The sequence below is a fragment of the Mchenga conophoros genome, linkage group LG11, assembly GCF_057382185.1.
Source record: "Mchenga conophoros isolate Kocher_MC1m ecotype Shallow Benthic linkage group LG11, M_conophoros_male_GT1.1, whole genome shotgun sequence".
NCBI lineage: Eukaryota > Metazoa > Chordata > Actinopteri > Cichliformes > Cichlidae > Mchenga > Mchenga conophoros.
Genome location: NC_140536.1, coordinates 35274780 through 35292478, shown reverse-complemented (window position 1 = coordinate 35292478; position 17699 = coordinate 35274780). Strand labels below are relative to the sequence as shown.

General features: G+C 38.2%; 1 protein-coding gene and 1 long non-coding RNA gene across 3 annotated transcripts; both read right to left on the bottom strand.

The window, feature by feature from the left end:
- Window positions 1–141: 141 nt before the first annotated feature.
- Window positions 142–5258, bottom strand: rbm8a (RNA binding motif protein 8A). Of its 2 annotated transcripts, none has more exons than XM_085292645.1 (6): window positions 5156–5258; window positions 4591–4650; window positions 4421–4498; window positions 3396–3532; window positions 1677–1813; window positions 142–457 (listed from the first exon to the last, which is right to left on the bottom strand). In XM_085292645.1, exons 1-6 carry the CDS (start codon window positions 5220–5222, stop codon window positions 409–411), a joined length of 528 nt encoding a protein of 175 aa, XP_085148771.1. In that variant the 5' UTR covers window positions 5223–5258; the 3' UTR covers window positions 142–408. The 2 variants fall into 2 exon arrangements, with proteins under 2 accessions (XP_085148771.1, XP_085148772.1); XM_085292646.1 differs by having other exon boundaries at window positions 5162–5257.
- A 9087-nt stretch (window positions 5259–14345) lies between these two features.
- On the bottom strand, window positions 14346–17227 carry LOC146564852 (uncharacterized). The gene is made up of 3 exons (XR_014894305.1): window positions 17090–17227; window positions 16217–16262; window positions 14346–14531 (listed from the first exon to the last, which is right to left on the bottom strand). It is a non-coding gene; the product is annotated as an uncharacterized LOC146564852 (long non-coding RNA).
- Window positions 17228–17699: the final 472 nt, after the last annotated feature.

The following is a 17699-nucleotide window of genomic DNA, read 5'->3' as shown; positions in this document are numbered from 1 at the left end:
TGTACCGGTATATGATGTCTATATATGCTTATATTATCTATCTATCTATCTATCTATCTATAATTTCATGCTCAATGAGCTGGTAGGCTGATTTCTCTGTTAACTGTTATTTTAAAAACAAAAAGACAAACAAATCATAGGTTTACATTTTAAAATTTTTAATTTTCCCTAGGTTATATAAAATAAAATCCAAGTTACAATGAGCAAACAGAAAGCACTGTGAGGGATTCATGAAAACCATAAACATGTACATGTCTGTCTGAAAGTAAAAGCACAAATTCTCTGTTAGAACCAATTGCCCAGCTACACAACGTTTACTGAAAATATTGTACAAAAACTCCAAAAGTTGCTTCGTAGGAAGGCATTAGAAGCCTATTAACTGGTTATCAAAGTGATGACTTCCTCCATTCAACGCCGCCTCCTGTCTGGACTTCTGCTGCGCCTCCGTCCACCAGCCCTAAAACAAAACACACATTAAATCAAAAAGGGAAATCTTAAAATTAATTAATTAATAAATAAATTCAAAAAACAGAGTTTCACTTAAATAACTACATATAACTCAATATGGGTGGTAACATAAAAAATATATATTTATTGTTGTAATTTATTTATTACCCTATTAAGCTGTGTTTTATGTTTTACCTGCTTTAACATTAACTACAGCATAAATAAAGTATATTTATAGTAACTTGTGGAATAGCTGTGACAGTGACTTAAAAAGGTGTAGTTTATTTTTCTTGTTTAAAAACAAACTAGAGTATTAGAAAAATATATTAATCAAGAATGAAGAGAGCAATATTAATAATAATACAGAAAGTCTTGGTTGTTTCGCGTGGATTATTGAATTATTACGAATTATTATTGTGAAATTTAATTTACTTACTTATCTAAGATGGAAAGTTTGTTTGTTCGTTTTGTTTTACTCTTTTGTAAATGAGCTGCTTCCTAAATGATCTTTTGTTAAAAGGGTTGGCATTATAAGCATTTGCTCCAGTCAGCACCTTTTTGATTAGCTTTATCTCGTGCTTTCTTTCTTTGTGGTAGATCTTTATTCTGTATTCATTGAGAGATTTGAATTCTAATCAAATAAATAAATAAATGAAGAGAAACTTTTCAGTAACAATGTAACTAGAAAATGTAACATCTATATTGTCATTACTGCAAATATGAATGCAAAGACTAAGTGCTGGGTAGAAAGAGGAAAATTCATCACCAATTACATAATAAAATTCTACTTAAATATTACATGTGTTATAGTCAGCCATTATAAAGATTTTTTTTTAACGTAATTTGACTTTTGTGGGTTTTTTTCTTTTTTAATTATTGAGTCCCTTCATTTCTTGGTTTTGTTTTTTTAACTTTATTGAACCACTGTGTTTTGGATATTGTTTTCTATGTTTGTTTGTTTTTAAAACAATTCGACTTTACGCTACTTATTTCTGAGCTGTGTTTAATGTTTTGTCATCTGTCACAGAGACATTTAAACTAAATTATATCTTATCTACAAAACTTGAGTAGTCATGTCATCAGTAGTGGCTGCATGGTAAGAGGGGAAAAAAATGATCACTTATGATGACAAAATCCTACTGAAATGAATGTACAGAGTATGTTTCTGTAGATTTTTCAAACACTGGAGCTTGTTTCTGCTCCAAGATGGATGAAGACACCACCCTCACCTTCTCTTGTTCTTGGGAGGCCCTCTGACAAAACACCAGTCTACACTGATAGGCTGGCCCATCATGTCCTGACCGTTGAGCCCTTCCATGGCTGCTTGAGCCTCTTTGTACGTCTCATACTCAACCAGTGCATAACCCTGGGGACAGAAGACTGTGTGAATTATTGCATATTTATGTACACAGTAAAATCAAATACTTCAGTTATTGGTAGAACACATTCTGACTTTGTTGTACAACAATCTGTTTTTGCTTCAAACCGCCTTTAAGGAAAACTTTACACGTTCTCCATTCTTAGCTGACAGAGGTTGGGGTAGAATTCCCTTTGGTCCTACTTTACATCAAAAACAATGCTGCCACCGTGTGGTAGAAAAGAGGATGTGTTTCTATATTTAAAAGGAACAGTTTTAATTTGCACCTCTTTGCCCTAATCTAGTTCCCCATTGTTAGACCTGACTGTGCCCCCAATAAATTTTATTTCAGGATGCCTTACTGAAGGATGTCTGCATCCCTGAAATACAACTGGAAAAGAGAGAAGAGGTATGCATCCTCTGCACAAGTGTTTTTCCCACATGGAATAAGTGTTATACACAGCTGAAATACAATGACAATGGTGGGATGAGGACTCTACAAATAGCTGTTCCTTTGCATTCATGCAGTTGTTTCAGTTTGGCTGCATAAACAATCTTTCTCTATTTTACCATTTGCGTGGAATATAAACAAACAAATGTGTAATATCTGTATATTCCTGGTTTGAATTTGGTTAAGTTAACCCAACTATAAAAAAGTGTCACAAGCCACTGTTAAACTGACTTATGAGATGATAAAAAAACAAAAACAAACGGCACACAACAACAAAACACTAAAAGGACAATGAAATGTGCTTTTAGTAAAAATTTGTTGTGTGTAAAATTTCCAGTTTGATCCATATCACATGTTAAAAATGAGAACAATCTGATCAGAAAACCAGCAAGCAGGTTACCAAGAATTTCATTTTCACACAGACAGAGGAGATGGGATTGTTAGACCAAAACATAATCCTTTACACACATTAAGGACATCTGCAGTATTAAAAATCTTTGGATTTAGGGTTTTGTTTCGCAATAATTAGACCAGAGAAATGTTGGTTACTTTTTTGGTAACTAACTTGACACTGGCACTTCTCTTTGTATGAAATCAGTTAAAGTGTGACTCAGTGGATGGTCATGGCTCTGGCTTCTGAGTTTATTCTTCATGGATGGCATCGTGGTGTCATCGTTAAGAGTCAAACAAACATGTTATGCAGCCAGGTGTTGTGTATGCAGGTGGAAGGCAACAGTGATCTGTCTGGGCTCAAACCACCTTTACCCCAGAATGAAGCAATGTTTTCAACAAGCCATTTTTTTTTCTCCACTCAAACAGAAATGGATGTAAAAACCAGTCAAACAAAACAAAAAGAGCCAATTTAACAGTAGCATTGTTTGGGGTGTACAATCAACCTGTCTGAAAGATCTACGGAACAACCGCACGCCTCCCATTCCTCAAAGTGTAGCTGCAAACCACACTGAGGTTCAACTCCAAGTAGCAGGCTAGAATCAGGTATCACCAGACGGCAACCCTGTACTAGCCAGGGTTATCAGCTCACGCACGCACGCGCGCGCGCGCGCACACACACACACACACACACACACACAAAAACCCAAACAATAATAGCATGTGGTTCTTGTTGTTGTATTTTTTTACCTTAAGGTAACCTGTTCTGCGATCGAGGTTGAGATGGAGGTTTTTGATTTCTCCAAACTCTGAAAACTTATCATGGATGTCCTCCTCTGTGGCCTCCTCGTGTACACCCGTCACAAAGAGGATCCAGCCCTCCACAGCTGCAGCAAGGAAAGGAATCAGCATGTGATGAATCAAGTCACCTCTGTCAGTGCGCCCCAGGGCAGCTGTGGCTACAATGTAGCTTGCCATCACCAGTGTTTGAATGTGTGTGTGAATGGGTGGATGACTGAGTAAAGTGCTGTACAAATACAGGACATTTACCAAGTAGCACTTTCAAGTGTATCAACTTAAAAAAGACAAAAAACAAACAAACACTGTATTTGAGTCATAAATAAAAAAAATTCTACTTGTTGATAGTGTGATGCCAAAGGTGCTACATTGCAATAAAGCATTTAATGTAAAATAAAAAGTTTTGCTTTGATATTAAGTCAATAAATAACAGTAGTGACACTTTTTTGGAAGCAAGTTTGCTTTTTTGTAAATCTGAATGGATTTCAATGGTACCAGCGTAATCCTTCTTCTTTTGCTGTTGATTAACTCTGAGATTTCTATTCACACATGTAGCTTGGACTTTATACTATTGACCAAACTTATCATTACAGGTATTGTCTTTTAGAAAAGTAACAAATTACTTTACTAATTACAAGTTACTTGATCATTTTACTTTTGCATTACTCTGTAACACAGCCTGTGGTGCTGTAGTGAAAGGTTTATAAATTGATAATCATGAGAAATTGCACCACACAATTGTAACGAGGACAAACACACAAATTATTTTGTGCTTAAGTATTAAGACAATTACAATTAAGAACATGTATTTAAATATGTTCTAACATGTTCTACCCAGCAGTGATTATCACATTAACAGCAAATGATGTAAGACTACCCAGAAAACCAGTGGTACTTTCTGCTATATCACCGCAAAGCCACAGGCTGCCGTTTCAAGTTCGTGACATAATCCTTTGTTAAACTGTTTCTTTACTTACATCTCTGAGGGCCTGGCTCATCCCCATCTTGCTCCACAGTATCATAGTCCTCTTTGGTTCTGGACCGGGCTCCCTCCTCTGGAAATGTCGACAAAGAAACACTTACTGTACTGCATAGCTAAAGTAAGAGAGGCTATGTAAACTATCGCCATCACACAGGGGTCACTCACCTGAACCGAAGCCTCGTCCTTTCCGCTTCTTGGCTTTCTCTTTCAGCTTGTGGATGCTCTCTAATGAATGAAAGATGAACAAGTCAGAGCCAGCGCACGCTGCTGCAATGTTCGCTTCATTACAAGTTTAACAACGAACAAAATTCGCCAATTTAATTCGACTGGGAATATGTTTAACATGCCCGCTCCCCCCAGTTCGATCCGCAAAAACAATTACCCGTTAGCTGCACTAACCGCGAACTAGCGTGTTAGCAGCTGCTAACAACACTCACAATGAGAGTTAAGTCACCGGCCAAGTAAATTTCCCCTTCGAAATGAAACAGGTGAATTTTAAACATCTCTATGTCCGTAGCCTCGCTAACTTTTACGGAGCGACTGAATAGATCAACTATACGGCGCTAACTCGCGTTAGCATGTTAGCATTTATCGGGCCTGCCACCACGCAGTCTAGCTTTTGTTCCGTTTACGAACATAGCGGCTGCGATTCGGACCTCAATAATTACACATCATTTGAACGCGGGGACAGTAAAGTATTTGCCACTAACAGTGAACATAATAGTGTTACCATCACCATCCTCATCCATAGGAAAGTCCTCGCCTCCCGCTTCATGAAGATCCAGCACGTCCGCCATGATGTCTCTGTGTGTATACGTCTGACCAACGTAACGTACGTACGCAAAAAGCGCTGAGAGGCAGGCGGAAGTTGCCAGTTTGTATAAAATAAAAGTCAATATATTAAAATACACAGAATAACTAAATAAAGATGAAAATAATTATAAATTTTTTTTAAAAAAACTATCATTTTTATCACAGAAAGTAAAAAGGCTCAAATAAATTTACACAAACAGGCACATTTAGGTTTATAATGGTGTAGTTTTAAGATACCTGCACTTACAGCCCTGTGCAACTTGTCATTTCTCCATATTTTGTTTGGAAAAAAAACAAAAACTGGTGCAGTGGTTTATTGAAACATGTGCAAACATACATGGAAATACAGTACACACACAAAAACAAGTTTATACAACTAACAAGCTTGAAAGGTAGTATTTGGTGTAACCACCTTTATTTAGTTGAACTCTCTTAGGCACCTTTCTTGTCATTTGTGTAAATAGTCTTCAGGAAAAGTTCTCCAGGCTTCTTAATTTCTTGGAACCACCAGAGCCCCAAAGACTCGAATACAACTGCAGCAATGTGCTGTGAGGCAATGAGCAAAAATTGCAGTGATAGTAGAAGAAACCTGATTCATCTACGAGGACCCCACCCGACTCCACTCACTTCCATTGCAAGTGGAGTGTATGATTTATCTAGAATAAACCTATAACACTGCAGCTAATATTTCAGCACACGTGGTAAATAATATTAAATACTTTAAAGGTGCGTGTTTTGGAATAACTTTACAAAGCCATTTTTGTCCATATAATTTTGAATGTGATCATCAGTATCTCATTTTTTTTTTTACTTAATTTCTTTGAGAACTGTAGGTAATAATTACATATAGTCTGTACATGTAAAACAAAAATGATGTTTTTAAAAAAAAAAATCAAATACTTTGATTTTAGCAAGGCAAACAATGGGACATGACATAGACACACTTTACATATATCATAGGGTTTTCTTGCCATTTCCAATGATTTGTTGCTGAGTACATTAGGATTTTGTAGAAAACTTTGTATTTAGTGTTAAATTGTCTTCTTTTAGATTCTGGTGAGACGATTAGAAACATTCACTCACTTGCCGTCTGTAATCTGAAGACTTGTTAAACACGTCACATTTGAGGGAAAACATTGTTGTTTATTTGTGCTCACATCCTGAATTTAAACATTTCCTGTGTTTATTACACTGTCATCTAATTGTGCTTACAATCCATAGTGAGACAGTGTGCCTGAGGTTTTTGACTCACATCTTCAAAAATCCATGCTCATTCAGTCTCTATGACAGAGATGCTGTGATTTCCGATAACACATCCCATTATCTCTCAGTTACTCTTATGCTTTGGCATAAGTATACACAGACTCATTTTCAATTGCTATTCTAATTTCACTGTATGACCTGGAGACAGGAGATGAATGTGTGTCTTTAATTTTAATAATTTTGTCTGCTTATATTACACTTACTGGTGTGAACTGGCTCTAATATGACTTCTGCATCATATGTAATCTTACCCAGTTTACAGGGAATAGCTGTTCCCTGTCATAAATTACAACATAAGATGTGACAGTCTGCTGCTGAAGATAAGGCGAAGGTGAAAAGAGCAGCATTGTTCTTTATCTTGGTCCATATTTTAGGCTTTTTTTGTTGTTGTTGTTGTTGTTGGGTTTTTTTTGAGGATTTATGTGTTGAGTTTGTTGAATTTTACTTTTAGGAACTAGGAATATCTTTGTTTGAGTTTTGGTTTTTGTAAAAAACAAAAACAAAAAAAACGTTACAAGACCAACAGGGGGCAGTCATGGATCCACTCGCGCTTTTGACCCACGTGTTTGAAACTCATATAAAAGCTGTTCATGTTGGTATTCTGGTGTCATTATGGTAAACTGAAAGCTATTCTTACTGTGAACTGAAATCAAGTGTTGGTAGAGAAATGACTTCAAGCAATGTGTAATCTGGTTAAAGGGTAAAAGCAAAATAGTAGAACGATTAAAGTAGTTCTGATAAACATCTTTAGTAAATGGACTGACACTTATATAGTGCGTTTCTATTCTCGCACAGCACTCAAAGCACTTTATACAACAAGCCTCATTCATTCACTCATATGAGCACTTTTTTCTATGCTTTCATGTATCTTGCCCAAGGATAGTTGACATGCAGACTGGAACGACTAGAGATCAAACTGCCAATCACCAAATCAGTAGGTGACCTGGTCTACGTCCGGAGCTACAGCCACCCTTCAAAGCCCCATAGTAAGCATATATTGTATTTAAAAGAAAGTGTGGTAGTCCCTTTAACCTGCACTGTCTCTAAGGGCCAGCGGGGAGCAACTCCTTTTGGATATGATTTAGGGCATTTGAGTCTTTATAGCTAGTCCAGTGTAGTACTCAGAGTGGAATCAAAGCATTTGTAAGATCTGCCAGATGGTGGATTCGTTTAAGTACACTAATGTGAATATTGTGTAGAACAGGGGTGTCAAACATGTGCTCCGCAGGCTTACCAAAGGGTCCGGTCTGGCCTGTTGGACGGCTTTGTAAAGTGTGAAAATTGCTGAAAAGAAAGCATAATTTCACTGTGATCCATAAGTTTTAATGTACATGTAATGACATTAAATTGAGTGTGAAAAATAGACATTGTTGCAAAAAAAGTCCCACTTAAGATCAAATCTTTTTTTTTTTTTTTTAAATAAATGCATACTTAAGTGATGGCTACCTCCAGTCTCAAACACAAACCAAGGCTATGACAGGTTCAAAGTTTTTAGGCCTCCTAAACTTAAACCTGAACTGAACTTCTAGACCTCTGATGCTGAGCTTGTGCAACCTACCTCTGTATTAACATTAACCTCCTAAGACCTGAACTCTTCCACAGCATGCATTTTTAATTTCTCTTTGATATTTGGGCATATTGGGGCCTGATGAATGTAAAAACAAAGAATTACCAGATTTCTTTTTACACAGCTTTTGTTTCTAAGAAAAATGAGAGCCACAAATTAGGATACTTGTTTAAAATTTCGATAGAACAGTTGCAGTATAATGTAGAGGAAAATTGAGTATTTGGGTATAAATGACCGTAAATGTGATTTCCACATATGTGGATGCCAGGTCCCAGGAGGTTAAAGGCAAATCCTCTGTGCGATAAGCTGCATTTGTTCAGTTCCAGTTGTCCAGATCACCACGTATTTTGACTTCAGCTGACTTTGTTGCAGTTTCTCACAGTGCAAATGTGGTTTGAAAGAAAAAAATAACACCCAAAGCATCTTGGGCGCTACAACACATCAGACTTAACACAAGCAAACATCACAAAGACAGTTTCTTTGTAATCACTTTATTATGCTCAAAGGAGTGCAGTGCAATATCAGGAGGTACAAAGCCAGGCAGATATGCAGGTTGCCATAGTGACACTACAGACACAGTATGTCCAACCTTGCGTGCTGCTGTAACAATAAAGGGTGAAAAAGGGAGCACAATGGATTTAAAGAAAAAGATAAGACTTCACAAATAATTTTAACAGTCCAAAGATTTATTCAGCGAGATTAAAGGAGCCGTATTTTTTCCCTTTCTCTTGTGCAGGTGTTGCTACATATCCCCATCTTGATTCTTTTGATGTGACTTACCTGGTTTTTGACTGGTCTGCAGAGATGTGTGCCTTCTTGTGAGTATAACAGAGTGAAATGACACTCACCATATGTGTTGGTCAGACTGCCACAAACTGATCTGAAAAGCCCAGTGTATGGTCGCTTTCCAAAAATATGTTACTTAAAAATAGAAAAATGTTAAGCAGTTTCATGTAAGAATGTATACTTTCTACCAAAATGAACCCACAAGTTACATGACAGTTTCTACCCAAAACCACACACTGTATATCAATTATCACATCTAATTGACATAATGCTTCCCTAGTTGCTTACCCTAACCCTAACCATTAAAAATAAATGCCTAACCCTCATCCTAAACCTAACCATAGCCTAATTGTAACTCTGACACTAAAACCACATTTTGAGTCTCAAAAATGCCGTCAATCTTGTGAGGACAGTCACTTTTGTCCTCACAAGTGACTGTTGCTCCTCACAAGTATAGACACATTTAATTTTTCTGTCCCCACAAAGGTGTCTAAACAGGTACAAACACACACACACACACACCTGATAATTAGCGACACACATCAACTAATGACTCAAAGCTCAGCAGACAGCTGTTGGGCACAGCGCTTTGTGTTGACATCCACCTGTCAGTCAAAGCTCCAGAGCCCAAATAACAAACTGTAAGTCCCAATGAAAATTAAACAATTAAGTTATTAAAAAAATTAACCCTTTTATATTTGCCATTTAGGTGAATTTGAAGTCTAAAATGCTATAAGCATGCCTGTTCCTGCTGTAAAGTTGAGTCTGTGGACACTGGGTAGCTCCTGGAGTGGGCATTTGAAGAATTACAGTTTTTAGCACTTTGATGATGTTTCATTTTTCCGTCACACAGGTTGCTGCATGTTTATTTTTATGTTTGTTCATTTGAGTATCTTGATTTCTGGAAAAATGACATTGCTGCTGCATTTTTCATGGTGTTTGAGCACTGCAAGTTCCATATATTTCCAGTTACAAAAGACAGATATCACTACAGATGGTACCTTTTTTAAATCGGCTAACTCACAGCATAAGAATTAAGATGGATAAATAGCACAGGGATAAACATACGTATTTGATTTTGTTAGTGATAAAATGTGAAAAAAAGTGAAATGTCTGAGCTTAATGTTGATTCAACACTTTTAGGCATCATCTGATGATGCTGCATGGGGTCCCAGGTTTAGTAGACAGATGTGACTAACTTCATCTCACCAATGAAGTTAGTCAGGTCTCGTATTCATAGATAATCAAAACTGCATATTTTTATATTGTCGGTAATATATAGTTTAATGTTGATTATTGAAAAAAGAAAAATACAACTTCAAATGTTCACAAAGACTGACAGGATAAGGTTATTCTTTAAAAGGTTTTCTTTAACTTACCTTTACATTACCTTGGCCTTGGCCTCCAGTACTACTATGAGGAACCTTGGGGTCATTTTTGGCCAGGATGTTTTCATAACCGTGCACATTTAACAAATTTGTAATACCTTTTTCCTTCTTTTGTCTGTGTAATATTGATAAAAATTAGTAACATCTGCCTCAGGGTAATCCTGAAAAACAAGTGCATGCATTTGTTACTTGGAGGCCGGACTATTCTACAACACCTCATTATCAGGTTGTTTGAAAAGCCCCCTGAGAAGCCTGTAGTGTTAGGATGCCTGGGTCGTTGACCCAGAGGTTTGAGTTTATTATATTATTTATCATTTCTAGTCTTTGGTTTCTTTGTCTGTGTTTTGTCTTATGGTTTACGTCTCGGTTCCCTCTGTTGCAGTGCCTGCGTGTGAGTCTGTGTCTTTAGTTCAGTCTGTGTTGTTTCCTGTTTTATTTTGAAGGTCCATGTCTGATGTTAATGTATCTGGTTTTGCTTCCCCTGTTTCGTTAGGCCTGATTTGCCCCAGCTGTGTTTCCCTCCTGTTACCCATTCCCTGATTGCTCCCTCTGTGTATTTAAGCCCTGTGTTTGTGGTGTGATCTACTGGTTTCCATGCTGTGTGTTCTGTCTGCTTGCCTGAGTTTATTTGGAGTCTCAGGTTTGTTACCTTTTTTGAGTTTACATTGTGCCTCTGAGCGTCTGCACTTTGGGTCCCCCATTCCTGCCTGCACACAGCCTGCACGTAACATGTAGTTGATCTAAAATGCTGCAGTGAAGGTATAAACAAGGAGTTGAAACACAAAATGTCCCGAATGATCAGGCTCTTTCTATTTTCAGATCAGGCTTCAAACTTTCCTTTCTGATAAAGTTTATATTTAGGGCTGGATCAGGTGACCCTGCACCATTTTCTTAGTTATGCTACTACTGCTGGGATACTTCCATTGATGTACTGGGCAGTTCTGTCAGTCTCCACGGGTTTAAATGGCACTATTGCATGTCATTAACATCTGTCTACTCCCTTGTTGTTTGTATTCTGTCCCTTCTGCCATCCCTGTCAATGGACAGTTAACTGCTGGTTCTGTTGGACATGTCTTCCTGTTAAAATAAAAGTTCTTTATCCCCACTGTTACCAAGCTCTTGTTAACCAGGACTGATAGGTGCAAGAACACCAAGGACAAAGGCGTGTCCCCCGCTCCTCTGCTTGCAGAGTTTCTCTTCTGTTTCTGTTTCTTTGTATGTCTCTAGACAAAGATGGTATTGCTTGTATGGTTAAAGTAAACATACTGACTGTCTTTTTCTTCTGTTTTCATGTTTTTCTTATTTTCATTTGCTGTGATTCTGTGCAGTGTGCTTCCATTTTTATGTAATCTCTCCTAGATTCAGTACTGCCTCACTGACTCCCCCACCCCCCCCCCCCCCACACACACACACATAGTAAGATGTATATTTCCACTGATTACAACAGAGTTCATATGATGTAAATGGTTGAAGATCAAATATCCACCATAATATATGATAATCAGTTTATAAGTGAAACAAAATTTCCAATCAATATTTCAGCGTCTACATTTCAACTTTTCTTTTACATAATTAATGTGTGAATTACTGTAAATTCCCCTTTTAAATGAAAGAACTGGCCCCTGCATTTACCAGCATTACACTGGTCTCTACAATGATAGGTTCTCACTATAAGAAAAAACACAGTTTGAAAGGTGTGGCGTGGGTGTGGTCTCTGGCCAGCTGCAGAGGAGGGGTGATGCAGTGAGCTCCCGGGGCGGCGCAGGGGTAGGGTGAACAGGTGTGCTAGGATCTGACAGTGATTGTGTCTCTTTATATGTTGGCAGTGACAGTCGGAGGGGGGAAGCGGACGTGACAGCAGAGACAGAGCGGGAGTGTCTGTGTCCCAGTAAACAAACCACAGTATTAAATAAAAGTTCTGCTGTCATCATATTCGCTCCAGCGTATGTTTCTTGGGTCCCACGTTACAAAAGGTTTATCATATAATCCTGATAGTTGTTGGATTACCATTATACTATAATTTTATAGACCTTTTTGTAAACCCCATAAATCATTGTAAAATGAATGAACGTAATCTAGATCTTTATTTATATATAAAAAAAACCCTGCATTTTTCACCCTGTTGTCAGATTTCTTGACATCATCGCTGTAGTCTGAACTTATTATTTCTCTCTTTCTTGTGACTCGTATTTTTAAAGTAATTTCTCACAATCAGCAGGTCCAGCATCCAGCCTCTGGTTGAGAGACTGAATATTCTTTAGCACACAGGCCAAAGCACTGCAGTGCTGCAGGATCGGGTCAAAGCTCTGGTTCAACACACTGGAGAACCTTCAGCAGGTGATGTACTAGACTCCACCTAAACTGAGGTGTGTTGCTACCTAAACTGAGGCCATTTTATCTACAGAAATAACAGTATTTCCTAATCCACTCAGAGAACGCCATTATTAACAGGTTTGAAAGCCAGTCAATTCGAGTCAATTTGCTATTTAAAATTTTTTAAATAATCCTTTAACCCTCATCTGTGGATTCAGTGACCAATCCTTAGAGCCGTAATTAAATTAAAAAGGCACTCATCTGTTCAAGCACAGCAACCTTTAGGTTTAGAGAAAAAATTCTCCTCCACAAGCATGTAAAGAGGTAGCAGATGTTTTTATTTTTCATGTCGACAGTTTTAGATTGAAATACATAGCAAAAATGTTTTCATTAATATGTTCACAACAAGCTTCCGAAGCAATGCACTGTAAAGATGTGCTGCAATAATGATTTTTAACACTTAAGGCAGTTTGTTATTGAAATACTACAGTTTATGATAAAAAGGCAATTCTAATAAGTTTAAGTGAACAACATTTTGTGTGCTTTCTCTTTGTAATCATCTCACATCAAAACAGAAAGGAAGGAAAAATACATCACCTTCCACACGCCCTCCATTTATGGGCCTGGACTCAATCCTTATACAAAAGACATTTAAATATAGATATCATTCTGAAACAAAATAGAATATAAACTCTTGACAATAGCAAAGAAAAAGGCTGATATCCTTTCCATCTTCCCAGTAGCATTGGTATTTTGCATGCTACGAATGAGTTTTATTGCAAACAGTACAGTATGGGTCCCAGTTATAATAAAAATTAAGCTTGTGATCCAAACTTGTGCCATTTCTAAATTGGGATAAAGGTTTACACAACCTCCTTTTATTCTAATAGGTCTGCTGCACACAATAGTAAGGCATCAGAGTGCTTCGCTTTCTATGGAGGGAGGACTTTTTTTAAAATGCAGTGTCTCAAAAGAAAATTTGCGTGCCCTGAAAAAACGTGCAGACATGACTTAGTCCTGCAGCTTGTGTCACACAGCAATGAGGGAGACAATGATTTGTTGTCCTTTTAAACAACAAACAACAAAATCACTAGTCTTCCATGCTGCTGTGGACTTCCACATCCATACAGTTAAGGGATTCACCTCTTTCACCCATCACGCAGCTTCTTTCTTTAACTTCAAATACAATAATTTTCGTTCCTGATGCAAAAAGCATCAGTTAAATAATCACAGGGTTAAGCAGCTAAGTACATCTGAATGAAACACAGTTAACACTGTTGGGTTCTTCTAGTCTTGATGTGTCACTGCCAAGTTTTGGGTCATACTCAAGGTGGCCTCCTTGAGCTAACATACAATCCAAATCTTCCTGTGAAGACAGGCGCGGGCTGAAGGAGCTTTCAGGGAAACCACCTTCAACCCAAAGTTTCCTCAGTTGAAGGCCGGAGCTTCACAGCAGAACTGGCTGTGCTTGGCGGCCTTCTCCTTGTGCTCACAGAGATTAAATGATTCAGTTGGCAGCCTGTCAAGAAACCATCTGTAAAAGTGCTTGAAACCAGTATCAAAAGAAACACGGTTAAAAAAAAAAATAGACAAATTGTGTGGGTTATTATTTCAATTACTGCAGTTATCTCTGTGTGACCGTTATCTTTCATCTGCCATTTTTCGTATTTGAAAGCAGGAATCACAAAGCCTTCATCTTACATCTCTGCTGGCTTGAATACAGAATTTCATTCCTTTTTGACTCTAACTTTTTTTTATTAAGTACAATTTTACTCCTGCAGTTTCTCTCTCTTTAAATATGGAACTAGCGGAGGGTTAAGTGTTTGCGAGCGTGATGTTCTGGAGAAAGGACGAGGCTAAAAGGATGGACGAAGGCACAGAGGTTTGAGGCAGCGCCCGGGGTCACCGTCAGGGTTATCTGCCTGGTACAAACTATGTGATCCAAGGCTCAGCGCGGCTCCTGACCACCCTGCAAGCTGAAACAGAGAGAAAACACCCTCTAACCAGCTGTCGCGTGGTGTTCATATGTACCAACATCAACATGAATAAACTCAGCTGTCCATCAGCAATGTGACTGCAAGAAATGAATGGCATTTCAGAACGTAAGGACTCCTCTGAAATGATATGAATAGATTTGAAACATTTAGCACAACAATTGGAAAAAAAATCCCTTCTGATTAAAAGCAGCTTCACAACAGAGTACTGTAAAATGCTGCAGTGTGAAGGAGAGCAGCAGTGTGCCTGGTAATTGCTTTAAGTCTATTTTTAAGGAAAAAATTATTTCAAATCTCTGCTCAAATATCAGATGAAGCTTCTATTCTTATCACGTAATGAACAATTCATAGAAAACAGGATATTCCAATATTTTCTTTCATTGTTTAGACCAAACTAGAAAATAATCTCCAGATTAATCGATAAGAAAGCAGGAACAAACGCAAACACTGAGGCTGTGTGATCCGTCGCCACAGGATTTTCTTCATTTTCCGTCAGTTTTCGTTAAATACTTTAGGAATCTGAAAAATATGTGTGTTATTTTCCATGAGAAAGAAAAACAACACCTTTATCTCCCCGAATCAACCAACTGCATTAATTTAACGCTGCACTCTGTTCCACAAAGTCAACAAAGTCTGCGGGATGCAGGGAAGTTTTTTTTTTTTTTTAATGTCATTGATAATGATCAATAATTTAACATCAGTAGGAGCATTTTGGACCTCTGCAGTCAGCTTTTGAGGGCGGACGGTCTTTTCTTATTGGCAAATTGCCATTTTGTTAATGCTTTAGCTGCATAGGCACATATTACACATATGTAATATGTGTATTACATATTACAGCAATGGAAACATTGCGGTTAATGAATTACATGGGCATGTTAGACGCTCGTGTTATTTAAGACCATCGCTTTGACTTTATTTGTTATATTAGAGCAAAAAGCCTATATATTTAAATGCTTGCAAGGGAAAGAGAGCCGTTTGCTGTGAGATTATCCTCTTTAGTTCAAGCTGATAAAAACAGTTAAATGGCTCAAATCTTGATTTTTTTTTCTGCCCCTTCAATTTGTGTAAAATTTCAGTGTGTAAACTGATTCCAAGTACGTTTAAATCCCACTATTTATGCAGAGAATGTAGTAAGTATTTACTGAAACTTGAGAGCACATCAGCCAATAGCGCTGCCATCTCACCAGACCATCTGAGTGTGTGTATGTGTGTGTATACATACAATGAAACCTGATTCGCTTGAGTGTGTATGGGTTATACATGTACAGAGTGTAAGATGCATGCCAGTCTTAGGTGTGTGTGTGTCTTAGACAGTATTATTAGTGCATTTAAGCGCCTCTCATAGTGAATAAGTGAGAATAGCCTGATTTGTCAGGATGTTACATCTCTGTGCAGCAATTTGATGCCAAATGCGAGGATGCAGACACAGAATGGACCAGTTGCACAATTGAAAATCAATAAGAGAAAGTCGGTGACATTGACACACAATGGCAAGATAGTCACAAATTATTAGTCTTTGGAAAAGCAAACCTAGATTTCTGCAACGGAAAGGCTAAAAACCCAAAAATATTTAAAAAAGCGACAAACGAAAGATAAGAAAAACAATACAAGAATATTCAGTGTAATGAGACACGGATTTCTTTCACGGTAAAATTGGTGGCACTTACCATTTCTGAATTAGACACCTGGGGTCATCCACAAGGGTGTCGATTCCTGGCGCACAAAAAAAAAAAAAAAGCAATTTCACTGCACGAAGAGAAGGAAGGTGAAAAAAACCTTTACTTTATAAAGGAGAATTGAAAAAAATTTCAAAGGCTCTCAGAAAAGATGCTGAAATGATTGAGTTGGGGGGGCGGGCGGTTGAGAAAATGGAAGCGTTGAGGGGGCCAATCGGTGAGATCTAAAGACAACAGAGTCTGTATTGGCCTCTGAGGAAAAAGGCACAGTCTGTCTCCATTGCCCAGTGGAGAACACTGATAGATGTGTTTTTGCTGGCATGGGTTATGTTTTTACTCAGGACTGACAGACAGACAGCCCCCATGCACACAGGTGCTATTCAAGGAAACTGTGTAAAAGTGACGTCACTGAGAAAAATCTAGCCCATAAACCTTTTCAGCACTTAAGCTCCGCCCACTACATGTTGCTCTGTTCATATTTTTTTCCCATTTTCTCCATTTTTCTCTCTCTGTATCTCCACATCTCTGCGCTCTTTGTCTGACTATCTTTGTGGGTTTAGCTCTCGCTTTATCAGCCTCTCAGTCCATAAAGTGCATTTCAACAAACTAGGAGGCCATAAACACTTGCAGTAAACCTAAACTAATCTCTTTATCTTTCCATTCCTGTCTTCATCAATCTCTTTATCTGCCTCCATCTCTCTCTCTTTCTGTCTCACACACACACACGCACACACTATAGGTTGAACACACTACACTATACAAATCACTGAGTGTTTGTTTTCATTCCTCGCCGGCACAATATGTTTGTTGGGCTTTTGCAAAATGCACGCAGCTCCTGATGTGAAACCAACAAACGAAGCTTACCCTAATTTTCATAACCCTCCAATTTGGAGCGAGGCTGCCTCTCTTGCTCCTTCTCTCTCTCGCTCTAATGCTGAAACACCACTTTGTGAAATTACAGTACAATTTTGAAAAGTAGAAACAGGCAGCAGGCAATTCAGGTGCTCAGCCTCCGCAACAATGGACTGCTGGCCTTGGTGATGGTTGCTAGGCAATGGAGGAAATACAATGGCCTCCTCTGAAACCAAAGGCCCTTAAGTGGACTGACAGGAGCGAAGGCACACACACACACACACACACATATATATACGAACTCACAAAACGGAGCGATGCAGGGAGGAGGAGAGTGCAAGTGAAGCCGTGCACCTCTATGCATAGACGCTCGACCGAAATATTGCAGTTACCTGCTCCTGACCGGGTTGATCAGGCAGGAATCTGTTGGTATTTGGAAATCAAATCCATGGATACGTCCTGGACACATCTGTGCATATATGAACCGTGCCACATGCACGTACTGAAAACACAAGTTGAGAGGTCTTTCTGTTTTCGCACACAGCTTGGGAAAACCCGATAGTGGCAGATAATGTTTCAGACAGAGCGATGTATTGACCAATCACATGGTCAATACAGCAAC